Below are 22,744 nucleotides of genomic sequence, written 5' to 3'. Positions count from 1 at the left end.
CACAGAAGGCAGCACCTTTAGACAGGTGATGAAGCCGAGGCTAATACGTCACATAGGCCACGCCCACTTGACCCTATCAATCTCGACAGAAAGGTTGGGGGGCAGAAACTTCCGGTAGGTCAGACTTGCGGGTTAGAGGTATTGATCAGCGGGGAGTCGCTCAGCACGTGTTCGATACAATTCCCCTCCTTTTGCTCCGTAGTTACCATACCGAAATACTTTGACAAATAAAGTGAGTTAAAAGCGATCCGGATTGGACTACTTTCTTCGAAGAACTCAGCACTGCAGTCTAGCACAGTAGTAACACGGTAGTAGTAGTAACACAGTGGTAGCAAATGCATGCGTGTACACATGCGCACGCGCTTCATGCGTGTCCCTTATTTACATTTCTGATAGTTGGCAACCCTACCTAGCATACATCTACTAGCATACGTATCCTAGCATGCGTCTCGTAGCATACGTCTCCTAGCATACGTCCCCTAGCATATCTCTCCTAGCAATCGTCCCCTAGCGTACATCTCCTAGCATACATCTCCTAGCATATGTATCCCAGCATACGTCTCGTAGCACACTTCCCCTAGCATACATCCACTAGCATAGTTCCCCTAGAATTCGTCTCCTAGCATACGTCTTCTAGTATACGTCTCCTAGCATACGTCTCCTAGCATAAGTCTCCTAGCATATGTCTCCTAGCATACTGCTCCTAGCATTCACCCCGGTGATTACTGTCTCTGTGGTTTTGTGAGGCACAATGCAGCGTCCTGATAAAGACGTAGCATTTGATTCACTCTAATGAGCCAGGGTGAATGCGTTGGGTCTGGAGAAATATGTTCCCTCTGTGGATGAAGACGCACTAACACACCGGCACAGACACACTGGTAAAGTTTCTCTCACACGTACACACAGACACGTACCTACACAAACAATGCTTCACACAGTCTCACACAAACAAAAGCACACGCACACATTTTGCCTGATCAGATACATCAAATACCAGTCATCATCAGAATGCTGAATCCACACAATAGCTTATTTTCTATACAATAGGAAAGTGAGACAGATGTATGCAACTCTCTCTCTCTCTCTCTCTCTCTCTCTTCTCTCTCTCTCCTCTCTCTCTCTCTCTCTCTCTCTACTCTCATCTCTTCTCTCCTCTCAGTCCTCTCTCTCTCTCGCTCTCGTCTCTCAGTTCTCTCTCTCTCACTCTCTCTCTCTCTCATCTCTTCCTCTCTCTCCTCGTCTCTCTCTCTTCTCTCTCTCTCTCTCTCTCTCTCTCTCTCTCTCTCTCTCTCTCTCTCTCTCTCTCACAGTCACACACACCTGGCTTCCAATAAAACAATATTACATGCATCAATATACAGAGAGATGGAAAAATACGCAGTCTTGAAGCATGGCAAAGTGATGGTGTCGATTACACCCCCCGACTGAGATGGAGGGGATTAGGAGGCGCTGCGTCTGCACCACCAATCATCCGTTTCCCTCCGTCAGCACTGCATCACCGCGCCTCTGAGGCTCTACGTCAGATCACACGTCAGGCGACAGCGGCCGGTCTCCGCGGCGGCGGCGGCGGCGGCGGCGGCGGCTCTTTGTTTTCCCGTACGGGAGACTCTCCAGTCAACGGCGTGAGCCGTCCCACGGTGGCACGAAGCCGCGACGCAGCAAAGCGCGCCGCCCAGACTCCTGCATATTCAGAGCTGTCTGCCCGTTGGACCCAGTGGACGGGGAGCATATGTTTTTTTAGGATCAAAGCTGCGAGAAATTATGTAATGATGATAAAGTGTCGCCATCGAGTTGGACAACTTTGGTGATATTAGCTTGAACATATGTGCTTGTGTGTGAGTGTGTGTTGCTGAATGCGTGTGTTTGTGTGGTGCTGGATGGGTGTGTGTTTGTGTGTGTGTTGCTGAATATGTGTGTGCTGCTGAATATGTGTGTATGTGTGTGTGTCACTGAATATGTGTGTGTGTGTGTGTGTGTTTGTGTGTACACCTGTATGCGTGTGTGTGTGTGTGTACCTGTGTGTGTGTGTGTGTGTGTGTGTGTGTGTGTGTGTGTGTGTGTGTGTGTGTGTGTGTGTGTGTGTGTGTGTGTGTGTGTGTGTGTGTGTGTGTGTGTGTGTGTGCTGCTGCATGTGTCTGAGTGCTGATGCATGTGTCAGTGCAGGTCAATGTGCGTGCATCTGTCTGTGTGTGTATGTCCTTGTGTGTTTTGATGCCTGTGCCCTTGTGTGTGCTGATGCGTGTGTGTGTGTGTGTGTGTGTGTGTGTGTGTGTGTGTGTGTGTGTGTGTGTGTGTGTGTGTGTGCTCATGCCTGTGTCTATGTGTGTGTTGGTGCCTGGGGCTTTGCACGGCGGCATGCACTCGATGTAGCTTTTAATTACTACAGCATGTACAAGCTACTGGGCAGACTTGTAGGAAGGATGCTATTGCTTTGTGAAAGCCTTATCCTTAGTGCACGACGGGCTTCAACACGTGAGTTACCCTAAAAAGTTCTCACGTTCTAAACTAAAGTCACACGACTCATAAATGATCTTCAGTGAAGTTCACGCCATCCGAGGGTATATTACCACGACTGGATGGAGAAGGCTGCGTTCATTATCAGGGCTGAGGAATGAATTGACCCACTGGTAGCTCACCGCAGGAAAAGTATTTTAATTAGGACTCTCTTTTCATTTATAATCACCGCGGGGACCATGCAAAGTATTTCAAATCATTCCGTTTCTGCAGGGATCCTGCTGATACGGCTGAGTCGAACCCTATTTCCAGTGGGCTTCCGATTTGTGCTTCAGATTGGTTTGACCCGGTACCTGTGCCCCCCCCCACCCACCCACCCACCCATCCATCAGGGGTCCGGGGTGCCCGTCACTCCGGGATCATCCCGGGCGTCTGGGATGAGACATCCCGTCGACCCCTGACCCCTGCCGTGACAACCCCTCCGGATCCCTCAAACTGCGGAGGCATGTTTGCGGAAGGCTCCGTTGGCATGGCGATGACATGAAAAGTACCACCGGAGGAATATATTGAAATGCTCGCATGCACCGCCTTATTGACATTCCGTCCGCAGGAAAGCAAGGCGCGGGGGTAACCCCTGCTTATGCCGCATGTCAATACTGTCAGGGCTGAGCTGTCTGGGATTGTGCGCAGCCCACACAAAGTCATTACCGACTCAATTACTAACAATAAAAGCCTGTTTTAGTCGGAAATCTTCAATTGAAGCACACACAGGCTGGCCTACTGGAGGGGGGGGGACGGGGGGGGGGGGGACGACTTCTCCCCGGGAACCAACCATGAGTGGGATTGCATTGTGAGGGAGCCGGATTGAACGACTGTGAAATGAAGACAGTGTAATCGCTCTACAGTTTCAAAATGCCATTTATATTCAGCTTAACAAAGAGCTACAATGCCCTGACTTGGACGAGATTAACACTCAGTGCGCGGCTAGGAGACAAATGTAATTTACCCCCAAGTCCTGCTCACCGTGAATGCCTCTGTCTAGTCAGGACTCACCCTCCCTGAGACTGAGATGTAACTTGAGAGAGAGAGGAGTCTGTCTCAGCAGGATTATGTCTCACTAGGAGCAGCTTACTCTAAACATGTTATTTTTATTTTCCCTGCCAAAGAGTGTCCACCCCAAAATTGGGGCACCTTAATATTGTCATGTGCGGCTACTGGGCTGTGTTTGTGTTTTTGTGCGTGCGTGCGTGCGCACACGCGCCCGTATGCGTGTGCGTGTGTGTGTGTGTTCTTGTTACAATGATGATCCTTGGCATACAGCTTGGAGTCATTAGTCTTTTTTTTTTTCAGATATCAAAACTCCTCGCACATTGCGCTTAGCAACCTAATGCTGATCGCTTGTAGAATCGGTTGAATAACGGCTAGAAGGTGTTTTAAGGCGCTCTATTGAGTGTTTCACTGCCTGTATGTTAATCACAATTACCAGGTCCACCTCTCCTCACACATATTCGAGTGCATTAGGTGGAATCGCGTCATTTAGCAGATGCTCGCAATCTGCGTCCCGAGTCCCTTTGCAATAAACACATCCGTCAATAACGTTAACCCAACATGCATTGCGGTCCCTCGGAAAAAAAAGGGACCTCAATTGAAAGGGGTAACAGGTAACGACAATAATGGCGGCCTAAATTGGTCACAGGGGCGCTGTTCTGAAAGAGTAGCAGCTAATTACACTGCTAATTACACTATTTAATATTCTGTATCTGCTTGCCGTCTCGTACAGCCCAGGTTAATGCATTATTGCTGTTGGAGCAGATTGGTCACGCAAAACCATTTGTCTCCTCATCTATCTAGCTTTCGATCTCTCTCTCTCTCTCTCCCTATCGCTCTCCCCCTCTCCATATCTCTATCCCCTCCTCATCCCCCCCTCTCCCTATCTCTCACTCCCTATCTCTCTCTCTCTCCCTCTCCCTCTCCCTCCTTCCCTATCTCTCTCCCCCTCTCACACTCACACTCCCCCACACTGTCAACCTCTCCCCCAGCCTTCCCCTTGCTACAGTACAGGTTGGCGTGTTCCTTAGTCAGCCCACTCCCTCTAGTGAGAGGCCGAGGCACTGCCTATGGAGCAGCCAACAGGCAGAGACCCAGGCTGAGAGGCCTAAAGACGGAGGGTGACGCAGAGTGGAGGAACAATACACGCCACTGCATATGGCGTACGCCATACACATGCATGGGATGAGGGATCCTGGTCAGGGGTATCAACACAGGGGCAGGCGTTGTTCCGTTTCCACCGCCCTAAAACAAACACAGTTGACATGCCTGTAGTGTCAAAGTTGCCTGCGGGAATGTCAAAGCCTGAGATGAAGAGTGAAGTCATGGTGAAGGGAACACCGGTAGAAACTCATGGAATATTCCTTATGTGGACTCCAAGCGAGGAGCAGCCAGGAATGGCTGCCGAGATGGTGCTGTCCGATCAACAACAACAAAGACAACAAGCAACGGGCCGAGGTAAACTGGGAGACACCTCACTCAACCACAGTGATGACTGTGTCCAAATTGGCCCATTTGTAATGATGCCGTCAAGTGTTTTGGTGGCAGCTGATACCTCTCCTGTGAATTACAGTATAGTTAATCTTCATAATAATTCATAATGACGTTAATCAATGAATACATCAATGAATCAATGTATCAATAAAATGGATGCATTTGCTGATCTGCCTCTCAGTCTGTGCCTTCTTTTTTCTTTTCATCCCATAGCAAACAGAGTACAGAGTTGCACAACACACATCAACAGACGCACACATGGTTCGTGTGAGGTGACCGTCCCTTGTGGCTCTGCAATGATTACTGTGTCAGCTCTGTGGGACATAAATCAGTAAAATGATCAAAATTCAACATTTGGTCTGCTGTAATAACGGATGGATTTATTCCGGACAAAGATCTTTTTTCTGGGGTGGTGGCACGCACACACATGCACACACACACAGACACACACACACACCACACACACAGTCACACACACACACAGTCACACACACACACACACACACACACACACACAAAGTCTTGTGTGTCTCAAGTCACAAGTGTGATCCAGTTTCTCCATTCATTGCATCCTCCATCATCCTTCCCGACAGCTTTAACTAGTCTGAATGACGTAGTTTCATCTCTCACCCCACAATCTGCCATCCCTCTCATTTTTCAGATGGGGGGGGGGTGGGGGGGGGGGGGGGGGGGGGGGGGGGGTAGGGATCACTTCCAGATGCATACACCAGAAAGTAACTAGAGACAATCAGGATCTTTCACTTTCACTCTTCCTTCATTTGGATACCTAGTGTTGCGTGCTGTTCCCTTATTCTACAGTGAACCAAAAGCATCAAGAGGAACGAATGTCAATGTGAATAAGCGGGACAGCTTGGGTGTGAAGCACATACAGCCTAACGGAAGACTTAGCATTTATTTGAACTCACTGACTCAATATGAAACTTGCATATGTGTGTTTTACACAGATTTGAAGGCTTGGGCTTACTCTCGATATACTCCAGTCGTATATATCTATGTACTTTTGGTGGTTCAAGAAAAATGTAATTCCAACCAGATGTTTCTTTAATTATCTCCATCGCAAGTGGAAGCCTGCACGGTTAATTCCATCCACATCAAAAGAAAAACAACACAGAGAAGACACCTTGCGGTGAGTCAACTGTCAGCCATTTGCTTCTGCCTTTCTTCACACCTTTTCCCTGCAGGTACAGGCCCCACAGAGGTGCACATAACCAAGCCCCATGGAGTCCAAAGCCCCCCCCCCCCCATCAGTCTCCCTCTGACAAGACTGGGGCGGCTCTCTGGTGCCCCTACTGTATCATTACGCCACATTCAGACCTCTTTGTGCTGTTCTTTTACGGTGGTAGGGGATGTCTTCGCACAAGCAGCCGACCGCATGAGAACTCTGACTGAAAAATAAGAAAATGGCCGGATAATATCAAGGTGTCAAGGGACCCCCTCAGGACACTTCCTCTCACACAGTAACCAAAACCACATGGTAGCCGGGTGTGATATCCGACGAGCCGCTCAGCTGAAAACACTGCCAACAGAGGATGGGGAGAGGGGAGGGGGGGGGTTCCACCACACGCCCAAGCTCGTAGAAACCCGTCACAGACAAGGTGTGTTTGTTTAGCGCACCTGCTACTGTTCATTACTCAACACTTAGCGCAACAAGCCTCACGCCCGAAGCACATGCGGGGGGGGGGAGTGGGAGAAGTACCAAAGTCACATTTTAGTCACCACCGCAAGACGGCACAGAGAGAGGGAGGGGAGAGAGACAGAGACACAGAGTGATGGAGAGAGAGGAGGGAGAGACAGAGTGACAGAGGGATGGAGAGAGAGACAGACACAGAGAGATGAAGAGAGAGACAGAGACACAGAGAGGGACGGAGAGAGAGAGGAGAGAGAGAGACAGAGAGACGGAGGGATGGAGAGAGAGACAGACACAGAGTGATGAAGAGAGAGACAGAGACACAGAGAGGGACGGAGAGAGAGAGAGAGAGAGAGAGAGACAGAGTGATGGAGAGACGGAGGGGAAAGAGACAGAGGCGGAAAAGATGGAGAAAGAGATGAGAGAGAGATAGAGGCACAGAGTAATGGAGAGAGTGATGGAGAAAGAGACAGAGAGTTATGGAGAGAGGGAGGGGAGAGAGACAGAGATATGGAGAGATAGAGAGGGAGGGGAGAGAGACAGAGTCATGGAAAGATGGAGAGAGGGAGGAGAGAGAGATAGAGAGTTCTGGAGAGAAAGAGAGAGAGAGAGAGAGAGAGAGAGAGAGAGAGAGAGAGAGAGATAGAGAGAGACAGAGAGAGAGAGAGAAAGAGAAAGAGAGAGCGGAGAGAAGGAGAGAGAGAGAGAGAGAGAGACAAAAAGTGGTCAACTGATTTCTGCATAGCCTTTTATGTTTGAGCACAAGAAATACACCTCACACACACACACACACACACACATGCACTAGCACACAGACACACACACACCACATACACACACACAGGGCATGATTGAAAGTATGCACTAAACTAAAACATACCTCTCAGTCAATCAATGACACAACCGATCTAAACCAAGAGTGCACTCTGATCGAAGCACCGCAACCTTTCCCCGTGCATACCTCCACATGCATTCTCAGCATGGCCTCGAGCAACCCAGGGACAACATACACAGCCTTGTCTTGCCGGGTGAGTGCCTCGGCTGTCTTGTGCGACAGGGACAGCAACTCAACGTGGTGTTCTTCCCCTCCCAGAATGGCTGGAGGCTCCATGCTGAAACGACAGCTCCAATGCCCAATGCACAGGGAGAACTGAACTCCCTTTAAAAGGGAACCACATAATGAATTATTCACCGCAGATACGTAACGGCTCACAACCCAGCTTAGATCACACAAGGTCTCCCACCGTGAAATCCTTCAAGTACAACTCCCAACAGACCTCATGACATCGTTACATTGTCCAACAGTGTTAGTGAGGGGCAGGCGGAGCCCATCTGTCTGCATGCGCATTACAGAGGGTTAATGCTGTTCCCAAGGAATGCTAGGAATCTCAAGGCTCAGGGGCCCAACAGGGCGAGACCCAGGCCTCCCAGGTCTTATTTATAAAGAACACTTCGGGGCCACGTTCTACCAGCTGGTCATAAGGACAGGCAGTGCCGTGTCCATGCAGGAGATGCAAAGCGGGCCCACACAGACAGAGAGCCAAGACACCAGAGCGCTACTAAAGGGGAAATTAGCAAAGCAAACGTACGGAATCCCAAACAATTGAACCCCGACCAAACGACCGCCCTGCCTATTAATGAACAGCACTTCAAGGAAGGGGTTTGTAAGTGTGGGTGGGGGCTTAAGCTGCCCGCCCCCATTAAACACTGGATGAGGATCGGGGAGGCGGACCTTGATTGTGAAGTTAATGCAGCACAGCGCTCCCATTCACGGCCAGCCTAGACGCAGCCTCCCCGTCCTGGGGGCGCTACATCACTTTAATTAGACAACGCGTTAATTGTGTTAACTGTGGGTCTCAGCGTGTGATAGGCAGACATTAGTCTAAGACACTGGCAATCCCCGTCAACCCCCCCTCTTTCATTCCCTCTGGACAGGAACACCCCCTCTGACACAAACTCTCTCACACACACACACACACACACACACAGAAATACACAAACTCACACTCACACACAAACACAGACATACACACACACACACACACACACACACCACACACACTCGTCTGTGGACACATACGTTATTGATGGTCTCCATGTCTCCTGAAGTGCCCTCATTGTCATACCAACGCTTGCATTAAGTGTAAGCATGTGCACACGGGGTCAAGCGTGTGTTTGTGTTTGTGTCTGTGTGCGTTTGTGTGCGTCACGCCTCATGAACCGCATGAACGCACGGAAGAGCCTCCACACACGCAGCGCGGCCGCCATGACAAATAAGAAAGGAACAAACAAAGGCATGGTTATCCACTCATCCTCCCACACACACATCGTTCCCCCCCACTACATTCCTGTGTTTGTGAAAATGCCACGAGACATTGACTTCCCAAGGCTTCCGACGGCCAGCAGAAGGTCAAGGTGGGTCTGCAGGGGTGTGGACTTCTGGGATCAGCAGCAGAGGCACGAAGCACTGGTGCAGACGGCCGGCCGGAGCTTCAACAACAAGGCTGGGTACGTGTAAGACTGGATCCTTGGCAGACTGTGTGGGTTTCGCATTCACCATGTGTAGCCGGGCTCCTTTGAGGGGGACTGGAGTGTTTAATAGACTCTGAGATGAAGCCAAATCGGATATGACAACCAGGTGTAGGAAGGGTAATTAATTGAATAGATGCGTACACCCACCGCATGGTATTGCCTTGTCTTTTTTTATTCTATTCACACCACGCGCGCATGCCCGTGTGCCCACACACACACACACACACACACACACATACACACACGTAGACACAGGCGAACTCAGACATGCAGATCTACATAAACACTCAAACGCGCACATTACCCTTGCAGTTCGGGGACAGGATCAGCGGTCAAGCACATGATTGCACTGGCGTCTCTGAAGTCAGTGGATTTCATTGGTCGCCCATGTTGCCGTTGGACGAGTGCAGGACACATAATGAAAGCATTACACTTGAGGCGTCCCACCCCCGAGCCATCAGAGTCGCCTGTTTGATTGGTTTCTGGTTTCAGTTTCACGCCACAGTGGGGATCAGGGATCTGTTTAGTTCAGCGGTGGTGGTGGTGGTGGCGACACGCTAGGACACTATGGCGGCTGCTATAGCGCTCTTTGGATGGAGTTATGACGCACAGGCCTGCAGTGTGGACTCCTTCTGACCTATGATTTAATAACAGAGGTATGATCAGCCATGTATAGAATCCACCTTGTAAGCATTAAGTATAATCTATAATTATAGTCCCTTCTGTTCTTCTGTGTTCTGAATATTCTCAGTTGTCTATCAAATGTAATGTTAGTTGTATGACGCACATGGTGGAAATACTATTTCCCCGTAATTGACATGTAATAGGGGTGAATGTGCGGTCTCGTTCTCACACAACAACAATGCTTACCACCGCACAAGTCAGTTCCGCACAGTTAGAGGCGCCTGGCGGGAATCAGCTCATCCAAGATAAACCTAGCAACGGAAATTAAACCGAAATTAGCCGTACCAAATTTGAACACTAAAAACAACACGTCTCCGTGTTGTTTTAAGACCACGTCGCCCCCGACATGAGCAAACACAATCACCGCGGAAACTTAAGCGAAGGACTGGGGTGACGTTAATTGATAAAAAATAAATAAGTCCACAAAGAAAAAAACGGAATCCATGGCAACGGGTAATTAGGGGCGACTCAGCCTGAGCCAGACAGACACTGTTTGCGGCACTCGCAGCCAACTGCTAAGCTGGGGGTCTCCCACACAGCGGACCCCCCCCCCCCAAGTCGATCCAAATCCTGGGCTGCTGTTGGCTGCTGCCTGGCGTCCCGCAGTAAGGGGACACGCACCGCGGCAGAGCTGACGAGCGGAGAGCCTTAATGAACACTAATTAGAGAGGGGGCGGGCCGCCGACGTTGGTGAAGGGGGGGGGGGGGGGGGGGGCGGAGGGAACGACGAAGGAGGAGGAGAACTCGAGGAGAGTCCGGACCCCCCACCAGGAGGCTGGGCTGCATTATTTAGCGTACACTCGAGTTCCTCCACCCCCATCCGATCCAAAGCGGTTCGGGAAGGAGGGGTGAGGAGAGATGAACCGGGCCGGGGGGGGCAGCACAGGTTAAACAGAGGCTGAGTTGGGGGGGGGGGGGGGGGGGGGGGGGGGTACGAGGAAGGGAAAGGTAACAGGTCCTCTGCCTGTGGTAGGAATCAGGTTGCCAGGTTCTCCAAGGACGGGCCGCGGGGGCTCCCGTGAATTTAATGAAATGCTACACGGATGTTCAGGAAGGGAAATAGGGCAGGAATACATGTTTAGTAAAGTGTTGGATAACATGTTTACACACCGGTGTGTGTGTGTGTGTGTGTGTGTGTGTGTGTGTGTGTGTGTGTGTGTGGTGTGTGTGTGTGTGTGTGTGTGTGTGTGTGTGTGTGTGTGTGTGTGTGTGTGTACACCAGTGTGTGTGTGTGTGTGCCTGTGTACGTCTATGTGTGTGTGTGTGTGTGTGTGTGTGCGTATGCATATGGGATTGGTGAGTGTGTGTGTGTGCGCGCACATGTGTGTGTTTGTGTGTTTGGCCGTGTGTGTGCGTATGCATGTGCCCCCATCCATGTGTGCGCGTCCCACACTAGAACCCTGTTTATTTATGCGTGTTAAATTTTAATGCGCTCCTCCGTGGCTTTCGAGTGTCGAGCAGAGGGACCCCTCTGCTCCCGAGTCCCCGGAGGGACTTCCAACTTCCAAGCACCCTGCCAGTTCAATGGGTGCTGCGCCAGATAGGGCTTACCTTGCTCTGTGGGCGCACTTTCAACATAAAAGCGCGCCGGGGCCCCGGCCCGTGGTCGCGGCCCGTGGTCGCGGCGGCGTATGTTAATGTCCCGCTTTAAATCCCACCAGCCAACAGATGTACAACAACAAAGAGAAAGCCTCCGCTCGCATACATGAAGGAGAAACTAATAAATAAACCCACCGCATCAAGGGGGGGGGGGGGGGGGGGGGGGGGGCATTGATCGTGAAAGCTGGCAAAAGCCCTGAGCTCTTCCCCGCATTATTGATAAAGAAGGCTGATGGGTGTAGGCCGGGCCGCTTCAGAGGAGCCCATCGACTCGGGGTGACGCGCCGGCGGTAGAGGCGGCGCAGGTCTCCCGGCGGGAAGTAGCCGGCAAAATGAGAAGCATTCAAACATCAGCGTTCCTTTGTTTGTTTGTTTCCGGCAGCCGTTGGCAGGTCGTGGCCGTCGGCGGAGCGCTTGTGACGTCCTGAGGAGCGCTGAACGAGTGTGTGAGAGAGCGAGCTTCAGGGCACTTAAAGGGACTCTCACCTTTGTTGCATTTGAGAATTACAGCACATTCAAATCATCCCGCCTTCCTCCAATGCCCCACCCCCTAAGCGTTATTTAGTACAAAACTCAGCGTTATTTTTACAGTACAAAAGTTCTAGACTCCTATGGGTTGTGTTTAGACTCCCAGGGGTCATAATATCTACCAGGGGTCTAGTAAACAAGAAATTTAGCAGGTGGCTCACTGTAATTTTATGGGCTTCGTGTGATACCGTTTTGAGGCCCCATGTTGAAGGACAGTGGTCCCACTGTGGTGCGGTTGGTTGCCAACGGTCTGGAGGTCCTGAGAATCATCCAGGGGAGTGGCACCACTTGGCTTCTGAGGCCGAATCGGGTCCCCTTGTCGGACTGAATGGTGCAGTTGGTGGCTAACAGTCTGGAGGTCTTCCTGAGGCTCCAGAGGAGGGTAACTCTGTGAATCTGAGTCCGAGATGAGTCCCCTAATCGGACTGAATGGTGCAGTTGGTGGCCAACAGTCTGGAGGTCTTCCTGAGGCTCCAGAGGAGGGTAACTCTGTGAGTCCGAGTCCGAGATGAGTCCCCTAATCGGACTGAATGGTGCAGTTGGTGGCCCACAGTCTGGAGGTCTTCCTGAGGCTCCAGAGGAGGGTAACTCTGTGAGTCTGAGTCCGAGATGAGTCCCCTAATCGGACTGAATGGTGCAGTTTCAGTACGCCGTGGACCACTTTGGTCTGCCATCGTCAGTCGCTACGGTCGCTACTCGCTACTGTCTGCCGTGGAATCAAAACAAACCCTCTAGTTGAGGATGCGCCTTGATGACGCGGGCCCGAATGCGCCACAAGAAGCAGATGGAAAACCGGAAAACCTTATATATCCATGCAGCAAACAGACAGGTCTGTCGGCCAATAAGGTCCTTCGGTCCGAAGAATTTTATTGGTTGAAGTTTTCATTAAATATTATGAGAGTGAAATAATTGTTTGTTTTTACTCCTGGTGGGTCTGTCTTGCATTTTAGAGTGTCATTACCTTATTAATACCAATTTAACCTTATCCAAAAAAAGTGTAAAAATGCAACAAAGGTGAGAGTCCCTTTAAGGAGGGGACCTGTCACGTCGCAGTGCTGGGGCTTGGTCCACACTCGGCCCGTTAATGTTACAGGACAGCCGCGCGCCACGGGGCGGCGGCCGTGCTCTGAGGTGGAGGTGTTGAAGGTTGGTGGAGCACCAACACACAGAGACCAGAGAGGGTGGGGGGAGAGGGAGAGAGAGGTTGAGAGAGGGAGGAAGTTGTTGACAGAGAGGGAGAAAGGTAGAGATAGAAAGATATAGAGTGAGTGAGTGAGTGAGTGAGTGAGTGAGTGAGTGAGTGAGTGAGTGAGTGAGTGAGTGAGTGAGTGAGTGAGTGAGGTGAGTGAGTGAGTGAGTGAGTGAGTGAGTGAGTGAGTGAGTGAGTGAGTGAGTGAGTGAGAGAGAGAGAGAGAGTTTGTAGGAGAGAAAGATGTTGACAGAGGAATAGAGAGAGATTGAGAATGAGAGAGAGGTTTAGAGAGAGTGAGAGTGAGAGTGAGAGTGAGAGAGAGGTTTAGAGAGTGAGAAAGATTTCGACAGAAGGAGAGAGCAAGGAACAGTGAGAGAGAGAGGTAGAGCGAGGGAGTAAGAGAGAGAGTGAGCGTGAGAGAGAGTGAGCAAGAATGAGAGTGAGAAAGATGTTGACAGATGGACAGAGCAAGTGACGGTGAAAGAGAGGTAGAGAGAGCGACAGGGAGAGAAAGGTAGAGAAAGGCAGAAAGAGAGGGAGAGGGGACAGAGCGAGAGCGAGGGAGGGGTAGAGAGAGCGGGCGAGAGAGGTTTGGTGACAGTGAGCCAGCGAGGTGCAGAGAGACAGTATGGGTGCATTAGTGATGCCGATGCACCTCAGAGCGCATACGACGCTGGGAAGCCTGCAGCAGGGTTTAGACCACCAGTAGGTATAGTCAAGGCAGTGGGAGCACACAGCCACCACAGCCAAGTCACACAGATACAACAAAAGGCTGCAGAGTCCGCCCCCCATCAGCATTTTTGAGATAAGTAAAGATGTCGGAAGGGTTGGATCTTGTTGAAGGATGAGGAGCTACATCTGAGTTTTGGCAGCCTAGTTGAATTGAACAGTTAATGTATGTGTGTGTGTGTGTGTGTGTGTGTGTGTGGTGTGTGTGGGTGTGTGTGTGTGTGGTGTGGTGTGTGTGTGTGTGTGTGTGTGGTTTTGTGTGTGTTGTGTGTGTTGTGGTGTGTGTGTGTGTGTGTGTGTGTGTGTGTGTGTCTCCCTATTTGTGTGTCACTGTGTATGTGTTTGTTTCACTGTGTGTGTGCATGTCACTGAGAGTGTGTGTGTGTGTGTGTGTGTGTGTGTGTGTGTGTGTGTGTGTGTGTGTGGTGTGTGGGTGTGTGTGTGGTGTTTACACTGTGTGGTGGTGTGGTGTGTGTGTTGTGTGTGTTGTGTGTGTGTGTGTGTGTGTGTGTGTGGTGTGTGTGTGTGTGTGTGTGTGTGTGTGCATGTCACTGTGTGTGTGCATGTGTCAGTGTGTGTGTGTGTGTGTGTGTGTCACTGTATGTTTGTGTGTGCCAATGTGTGTGTGTGTGTGTGTGTGTGTGTGTGTGTGTGTGTGGTGTGTGTGGGTGTGTGTGTGTGTGTGGTGTGTGTGTGGTGTGTGTGTGTGTGTGTGTGTGTGTGTGTGTGTGTCACTGTGTGTGCGTGTGCGTATGTGTTCTGTCACATGGACCTTACGTCAGCATTTATTCCAGCCCCCTCTGCCGCCCGCGGTATAAAAAGGTAGTTAGCAGGACAGCAGCAGAATGCAGCCCAACGGACTGGAAGGAGCAGATGACTCTGAGCTCAGGGCAGGGGACTTCACACAGAGTGGTTAACCAATCTGTCAACGGCCCAGTTAACCGGACACACTCTTTAACACAGACTGCTACTCTATCTGGTTAGCTAACATCAGCCCTGAGTCTTCTCGACAAGTTTGTTTCAAACCCAAGACAAGCCGGCAACCAATGGACTCCCAACAAAATGGAAAGTTCAGATAAAGAAATACAAATACAAAAAATATAAAATAAAACAGTGTGGGCCAAACAAGTGTTTTTTTACACTTTTACACAGAGTATACTTGTTAGAGCCCTGAGCTACCAAGATAATTATTGAAGATAAAGACAGCGCCAGATGCGAACAGCTAGTCCTGAACTCTGAATCCCTTTTTCACATCCAGCACGCGTACTCGCATACGCCCGCACGGGCTGCAGCACACGCGCGCGCGCACACACATGCACGAACACACACACACACACGCAAACAAATACACTTGCATACACTTCAGAGTGGTCCAGACATCACTCAGGGTTAGAAAACAAGTCCGTGCACCATGAGATGATGAGCCGCTTTCTCCAAACTGAACCAAGACAGGCTTCAGCAACCATGACAACACGTGAAGGCACATTGAAAGCGCAAAGGAAGGGCCTATTGCCCCCCGACGAGCACACATGGTAATGGGAGGATGGCTCGGATCGATCTCCTCGCTTCGTTGTTTTTACGCTAGAGGGGCCCTTGTTTGCAAGAGGAACGCAGAATTTTACAGGGGATGAAGGAAAAAGTGATCGTGTTCTGGATGGACACCTGTGTTTCAATATAAGATATCGTTGCATTTATGTGTATTTATCTCAGATAATGATCTTTCAATTTTTTTTTTCGATCTGCATTGTTGAATCTGATCAACTCAAGTAGGCCTACATCAGAACACCGATCTGTTTGCATTGGTTCGCAATCCAGCATCAAATGATTGCCTACAGCACAAGTCTGGCATTTCAGGGGGAACAATGCCATTGTGTGCACATTTCTGTGGCGGCACCTGTTAGAGTAAAACACGAATCCAAGTCGCCTCGTGTTTAGTGTTTAGTCCCCTGCTCCAAATACTGATTATCTTGCAAGATACACAAAAAATAAAAAAAATAAAGACAAAGACAAATAAGGAAATGAAACTCACGCTGCTGTTCTTCCCTGACCAGTAAACCACCGCGTGGTTGTGCGCAGAGTCCCCCGTCAGTGCGTAAGTGCTGCTGGCCAGCTTCGGCTCATCCTGCCGCCCGGTGCCCCTGCCCTCGTCTCGGCTATACTTGACTTCTGGCCTCCCGGATCTCTGTCCGTCCAACTTTGGCCCAGAATTTCCTCCTCTTCCCTCGAAAGAATCCACACTCAAACCATCCCTAGCTTCCCGGCTGCTCTTGCGGTACTCGGGGACCTCCGGGCCGCTCCTCCTTGCTCTCCGGAGCGCTGTAAACGAGGCGCGTTTCTCCGGCGGATCCTCGTTGAAATCACCGCCGAAAGTTTGGTCCGATGCGCGGGAGCGACGCGGCAAGGCGGCGTCCTCCTCCGCGCCAACTCCAAAGTCCAAAGTTGCGTCTTCGGGGCTCCGGGGAACATCTGTTGAAAACCGAGCGTGTTTGCGCGCTTCGTCTAATCCAGTCATTCGATCGGTCACGGCGGTCTGCGTTAGGAGCTCCAGTCGGATCTGATGCAGAGGACTCGGACCCGGAGTCGCTCTGCCGCCACCAACGCCGCCTCCACCGCGCGCGACGAGCGGTAATTCCTCCCGGTGAAGTTGAACCGGCAACGGGCAAGACGCGCAACTTATTTCTGCCTTTGCGTGGTGGAGGCAATGAGCGGCTATCATCACCCAGATACCGAAAGACAAGTGCAGCCCTGGGCGGACGTCTGCACCCCCTGTCCCCATCGTTGGTGGAGATTTTTTGGGGGGATAACTCAAAGCTTATTCGACACCTCAACTCCGGTCTTCAAGTGGTGATGGAGATACTTGCGCCACGAAAAGCGCTCCGATTATTAGGCAAAGTGGTCCACCGCCACACTATTTACGTCCGACGGTCTTCAGTCAGTGGAGCGACCAAGGAGAGGGAGGGAGGGCGGGGGGGAGCTGAATCGGAGCCAGCTGCCGAGTGTGTGCCCGGAAGAGGGGCAGTAGGAGATGGGAGAGAATCGGAGCGCACGAGAGCAGCAGAGAGAGAGAGAGAGAGAGAGAGAGAGAGAGAGAGAGAGAGAGAGAGAGAGAGAGAAGAGAGAGAGAGGAGAGAGAGAGAGAGAGAGAGAGGAGAGAGAGAGAGAGAGGAGAGAGAGAGAGGGGAGAGAGAGGGAGGAGGAGAGAGAGAGAGGGAGAGAGGGAGAGGGGGGAGAGAGGAGAGAGAGGGGAGAGAGAGAGGGAGAGGAGAGAGAAGAAGGAGAGAGAGAGAGAGAGAGAGATGAGTAGAGAGAGAGAGAGAGAGAGAGAAGAGAGAGAGAGAGAGAGAGAGAGGAGCTGTCTATGGTCCTGATTGCTTATAACGGTACAGGTCTACACAATCAAAAGCTGACATTTGTAATACAATTATAGACATCAACATGTGTTTGTTTGTCTGTTTTTCTATGTATGTGACCCAAATTGTACAAATATGTGTTAAAAAACGTATGTTAAAAAACGTATATATTTTATACAATATTATTATTATTATTATACTATATTATATTCGAATAACCCACAGAAATTAAATATTTGTTAAGTGTGTGTGTGTGTGCGTGCGTATGCAAAACCACACACACTTTTTCCTCCCATTGCATTCTATTACAAATACAATATCAGACCTTAGACAGATTCACCAAACAAGCAGAAGCAAACGCCGCACACAGCACACAGCAGATGTTTATAATGCTATATGCTGCGCGCTGGCTGGCGGCCTGGTCAGCACTGCTGGTGTGGAGCGGGGGAATGGAACCAACGCTGTGGCACCCAGAGGCGATGACAGACAGCCAGAAATTGGCAGGGAGTTACAGCATTCCCAGGGGGACATCAGCCAGCGTCTAGCGGCCTCGCAAATGAAGAGCGGCTGGGTAGGAAGGCATGCGGATGGAGCATCATCGCGCGAGCGTGCGTGCGGTTAAGTGTGTGTGTGCGGGTTGGCCAAGGACTTGAGGACAATGAGGATGCTGTACAACTACACCCAACATACAAACGGCAGTGTGTATCTATACTTGTGCGTGTGTGTGTGTGTGTGTGTGTGTGTGTGTGTGTGTGTGTCTGTGTGTGTGTGTGTGTGTGTGTGGTGTGGTGTGTGTTGTGTTGTGGACGTTTGCACATGTCCTTGTGTGTGTGTGTGTGTGTGGTGTGTGTGTTGTGTGTGTGTGTGTGTGTGTGTGTGTGTGTGTGTGTGTGTGTGTGTGTGTCTCTCTGTGTCTGTGTGTGTGTGTCTGTGTCTCTGTGTGTGCGTGTGTGTGTGTGTGTCTGTGTTTATTCGCCCATGTGCGTGTGTCTGCGTGCGTCTGTGTGTGTGCGTCCGTGTGTGCTTCCGTGTGTGTGTGTAGGTGTGTGTGTGTGTGTGTGCTTTAGTAGATATCAGGTGTTGCATTGTATTACAGCCCTGCTATTTTACCTCGTCTCCCTCCCTCACTGCCCGAGAGCAAAAAACCTCTGTGAGGATTATTTTATACATCCACCATCCAAAATGACATCCCGGTTTCCTAGGTCCCTCTCTCCCCTCGCATCTTCCCGCCAAGCCGGGCCTTATCTAATATGCATGTGTCTGAAATTAGCAATGTGGCAAGTATAAGAACAGCTCCATCATTATATTCCCCACAGGTCCCTAAGTTATCGCTGCCGTGCCCCGGTAAGAATATTACCCGGCAAGTCAGGAGTTCAGGGGCAAGTAGGATTGGCGCTGGGAGCGTATAATCTCCACGCTCTCGCCGTGTCTGGAGTGCTGGAGGGTTCCGTCCAAGACCCTTCCCTCAAGGCCTCGAAGCTCAGTCGGAGCAGATAGCCGAGTTGGGGGCCAGCGTGAGGCCACAAGCAGGCTACCGCGGCGCTCGCCGGCCAGTGTGTGTGTTAATGAGATTTTAATGGAAGTGCTTGGGGATGTCTCTACGGGCACGCCGTCATCCATCAATTTCGACGAGCCCCCCCGAAAAAACGAACACCCTGAAAGTGATGCATGCTTCTCTGATGCAAAAATCAGATGGGCTCCATGACATCAATCAAGAGACGTAAAAGTAAGGTGTGTTTCTGTGTGGATGAAACTAAAGAGGAACAATTCACCCCACGGTTCACAAAAAGTGTGTGCTCCACAGATTCGTCGACGGCACATGCCAACCTAGATGCTGTGTCACAAGTGTACACACTGCAGAAAATTATTGTTTTCTGGGACCAGCACAAATTGGACTCTGCACAGCAAAGTTAACTGTCGTAAAAAACAAAGAAAAAACAAAGAAAAACAAAGAAAAGACAATAATTGAATCGTAATTAATTCCTTGAATGTGTAAGTAACCCAGCGACCCCCGGGCTGTCGGCCAAAGACGTTAATGTGCTGACAGAGGGGGGCTGAAGGTGACTATGACGTCTTCAAACATCAAAACCCATGGATGGCAAAGCTGCCACAGTTAAAATTAGAAGCTAATTAAACAATGAATGAAAGAAAAGGGGTAACTGGTTCCAAACCAAATGGAATATTCACCAATTATTTCCTCTTCGTTCCTTCTCCCTATGTACTTGTGTTTATCTGGATTTAACTATGAATTGTCTGTATGGACTTCAGAATGTGTGTTTGGAGGCGGCTATTTAAATCCCAGTTAAAAGCACCGCAGATCACACTTAGATAAGCTTCAGCTCAATATGTTTCTTTCCTATCTCACACACCACTAATTGTCTAATTTTACGCAGATACAGGTACCTAAAGGTAGGTGTGTGTGTGTGTGTGTGTGTGTGTGTGTGTGTGTGTGTGTGTGTGTGTGTGTGTGTGTGTGTGTATTTTTACATGCTCTCAGATAAAGTACATTAGTCAGGTAGCGCACGGGGGTGCAGTAGCATTAGCCTCCTCCACAGACGTCAGAAGCCATACGGTTCCATTTACCCCCCTCGGTGAACGTGCGACCGTGTCAGCGCTCCCAGCGTGGGGTTCAGGCGAGAAACGGGCAAGCGTACAGCCTCTCTGCTAACACAGCAATCGGAAGGAAAAATATAGTTAAGACACATTCATGAAATCTACATAATCCAGTTTCTGCGCTGCACGTGAGAAATCTTAAAATCACCGAAAAAAAAAATGAATGATGCATAGCCATTTTATTCACTGCCTGGTTAAGGCTTAGGGGTTAGGGGTAAGGGGGTTACAAACTAACCCCTAAACCCTGATACACTGCAACGTTCTGTTTCGCGTGTGTGTAGAGATGTCGACCATTATTGTTGATCTTTAAAGTTGACCTTTAGATCAAACATGAAGGTACAGCGTGCCGTTTTGCGTGCATTGTCGCTTTTTGATTCATCCGAACCACCGAGCCCAGAGCATGTGTGTGTTCTGACCACCGGCTGAATCTCTGCATGTGACCTGCCCCCCATGGTCCTCTATGGCCTCCCGGGTTCAATACCGATGATTCCCCCGACCGCCCCGATGGCGTGCGTGGATATCGTTGACCTGATGACACATTGTAGCTATCCCCCGTGAGTAACAAAGATGTTAGCGTTGTCGCTTTCACTTTAGGTCAGTCTGAGAAGGATCTAAAGGTTTTAATCCTCACTCCTCTGATGATACTGCTTTACTTACCACCAGGGCCCCTGATGCTAGGAGTCTGACTAACTTAAAGAAAGAACACGAACATAGACCATGAAATAGGAAAACGAAATGCCCTTAACTAGCCCATAGTACGCTTGACACCATTTTCACGGTTTATGTAATCCACAACAATACAAAGCACGGAATTAGTAGTAGATGAGCAGAATGAAATCATGGCTCCAAAAACGACACCGTCGCTGGAGAGTAGATGCTATATTCAGGTTATTCCAGGATCTACTAATTGCAACACCTTTCATTCTCTCTGAAGGGAGATTTTGAAAGAGAGTCTTTTTTGCAGGGAGAGATTCCGATCAAGGTCCATCAGACTGCACACACCGGCCTGATTTATTTCATCCCCGGGTGTGGGAGGTGATGTGTGAGTGAGCGGCTGAATCTTTCGCAAAACAAACTCTTTGTAAGCGTCCATATTGAACAGATTGGTTATTAGTCTCCCCGTACCAGCTCGACGCCTTCCATCAGGTGTGCGTGTGTGTCCCTGGGTCGGAGACACGGAACGTGTCACAAACACTCAGAATAACATCACCAAATGGGTTCTCGTACCACACATGCTCACCTATAACCTCCCTTTCTTTGAGGGTGCGCCGCACTGAATACAAAATACACAAACAAAGGCACTGTAGCAGTAGAGTGGCCCTGAATAGCAGTGGAGTACAAAACAGCTGCTTCAAAGTGGGAAAAATAAGATTGACTCAAAAAATATATAAATTGACAAAACAAATATCCTCCCAAGCCCTGCGCGATAAATGGCGGTGTCAACATTATAAATCCCTCAACGTAACGTTAGCGTGTCGTAACCATAGAGGCAGACGGTTGTTTACTATTGGTTTTTAGACAACCAGTCTAGTTGAGTGTATTATCGCCGGACTGAATTGCTGTGTGTGTGTGTGTGTGTGTGTGTGTGTGTGTGTGTGTGTGTGTGTGTGTGTGTGTGTGTGTGTGTGTGTGTGTGTGTGTGTTGCCCCCCCCCCCCTCCATGTAAACTGAATCAATAGGCCCCCGTGATGGGGACCTCATGAGCGTTTGACGACCCGCGGGGGGGGGGGGGGGGATCTTAGTTGGGAGGACATGTGACATTTGAAGGAGCCCTCTCTCGTGGATTACCTCGCATGTTTAGCGCAGAAAGGTCAGCGTATGAAAGAGAGTCCTTGGTCATGCAACTGTTGTTGACCTTCTCCTTTGATAGTAGCGGGGAGGGGGGGGGGGGCACTGAATTGACATATGCGTCCACAGGGAGCGACAATCACTCCAATGCGAGCGTGGATATAATGAGGTCGTTTAACGAGAGGAGTCATCAGGTGAGTGCTCGCTAGGCAGCAGGGGGGGGGGGTCACCTCGTTCGAGGGGTCAAGACTCGTTACTCTGCGAAAAGAATCGGGGAGGGAATCTCGTAATGAATGTGTGCTCGACAGAAACTCTCTTTGCCTCGTTATCACGTTGTCGTTTGCGTGGACTTACCATTCATGTTTACGGCCCCAGAGGTCCCCAAAAGGAGAGCAGTGGCCCTTCGTTGTGGGGTGTTTGTAAGGGTGGGTGGGCAACTCACTCTCAAAGCTGCGGTGGGCAACCGTGGAGAAACCAGCCAGAGTAAGCTAGGTTTTGAAAAGTGAGAACAGAAGAAATCCCTCCCCTCCCTCCCTCCAGGCCTCCCTTGAAAGCGCCTCCCCCAGAACCCATGAAGATACGCTACATGTGTTTCTGGGGGTCTGACTCCTACAGCTAGCTGGAGGCCATGACCACGAGGGACTGTCTAGAGAGCTACAGCTGTTGCTAACTCAAGCTACAGGTCTGCTTAGCCTTGTGGAAGACTCCGGGCATGCGAAAATGCGTGGGGGCTTTAAGTGTTTGGAAAGGTTATACCACCCTCCTGTTACAAATAGGTCGGAGTTAGTAACACGATTCTGTTCCCGTGACGACGTCTGTGGAGATGAAACGTAGACTCATTTTCAAGGCAAAAAAAAAGAAAAAAAAAAAGATATATAAAACCTAATAACCTGGTGGATCACTCACGGCGCACTAATTCACACCGCAGGGCAGAGTGCGCACGGCGGGGCAGAGCATGTGCGCACTGGAGATGATATGAGGGCTTTTCATACAAAATGGAGGCTGACAGTATGGTCGGCGAGGCTACTGATCTCCTACGTGCTGACTCGGTATAGCTTGAGCGCTTTCACCGCTGCCAGTGCTCGC

General features: G+C 50.2%; 1 protein-coding gene across 1 annotated transcript in view; it reads right to left on the bottom strand.

Moving 5' to 3' along the window:
• Nucleotides 1–9,053: 9,053 nt before the first annotated feature.
• cfap58 (cilia and flagella associated protein 58) overlaps nt 9,054–22,744 on the bottom strand; it is a 53,729-nt gene continuing 40,038 nt past the window's right edge. The window contains exons 16-17 of the mRNA XM_056587288.1: nt 15,937–16,461; nt 9,054–9,179 (exon numbers count right to left, since the gene is read on the bottom strand). Coding sequence (XP_056443263.1) covers nt 9,054–9,179; nt 15,937–16,461 — 651 coding nt within the window. The remainder of the gene's footprint in view (nt 9,180–15,936; nt 16,462–22,744) is intronic.

Source organism: Gadus chalcogrammus, chromosome 3, assembly GCF_026213295.1.
Source record: "Gadus chalcogrammus isolate NIFS_2021 chromosome 3, NIFS_Gcha_1.0, whole genome shotgun sequence".
Classification (NCBI taxonomy): Eukaryota; Metazoa; Chordata; class Actinopteri; order Gadiformes; family Gadidae; genus Gadus; species Gadus chalcogrammus.
The sequence above is the reverse complement of the archived record's forward strand: the minus strand, read 5'-3'. Positions and strand labels throughout refer to the sequence as shown.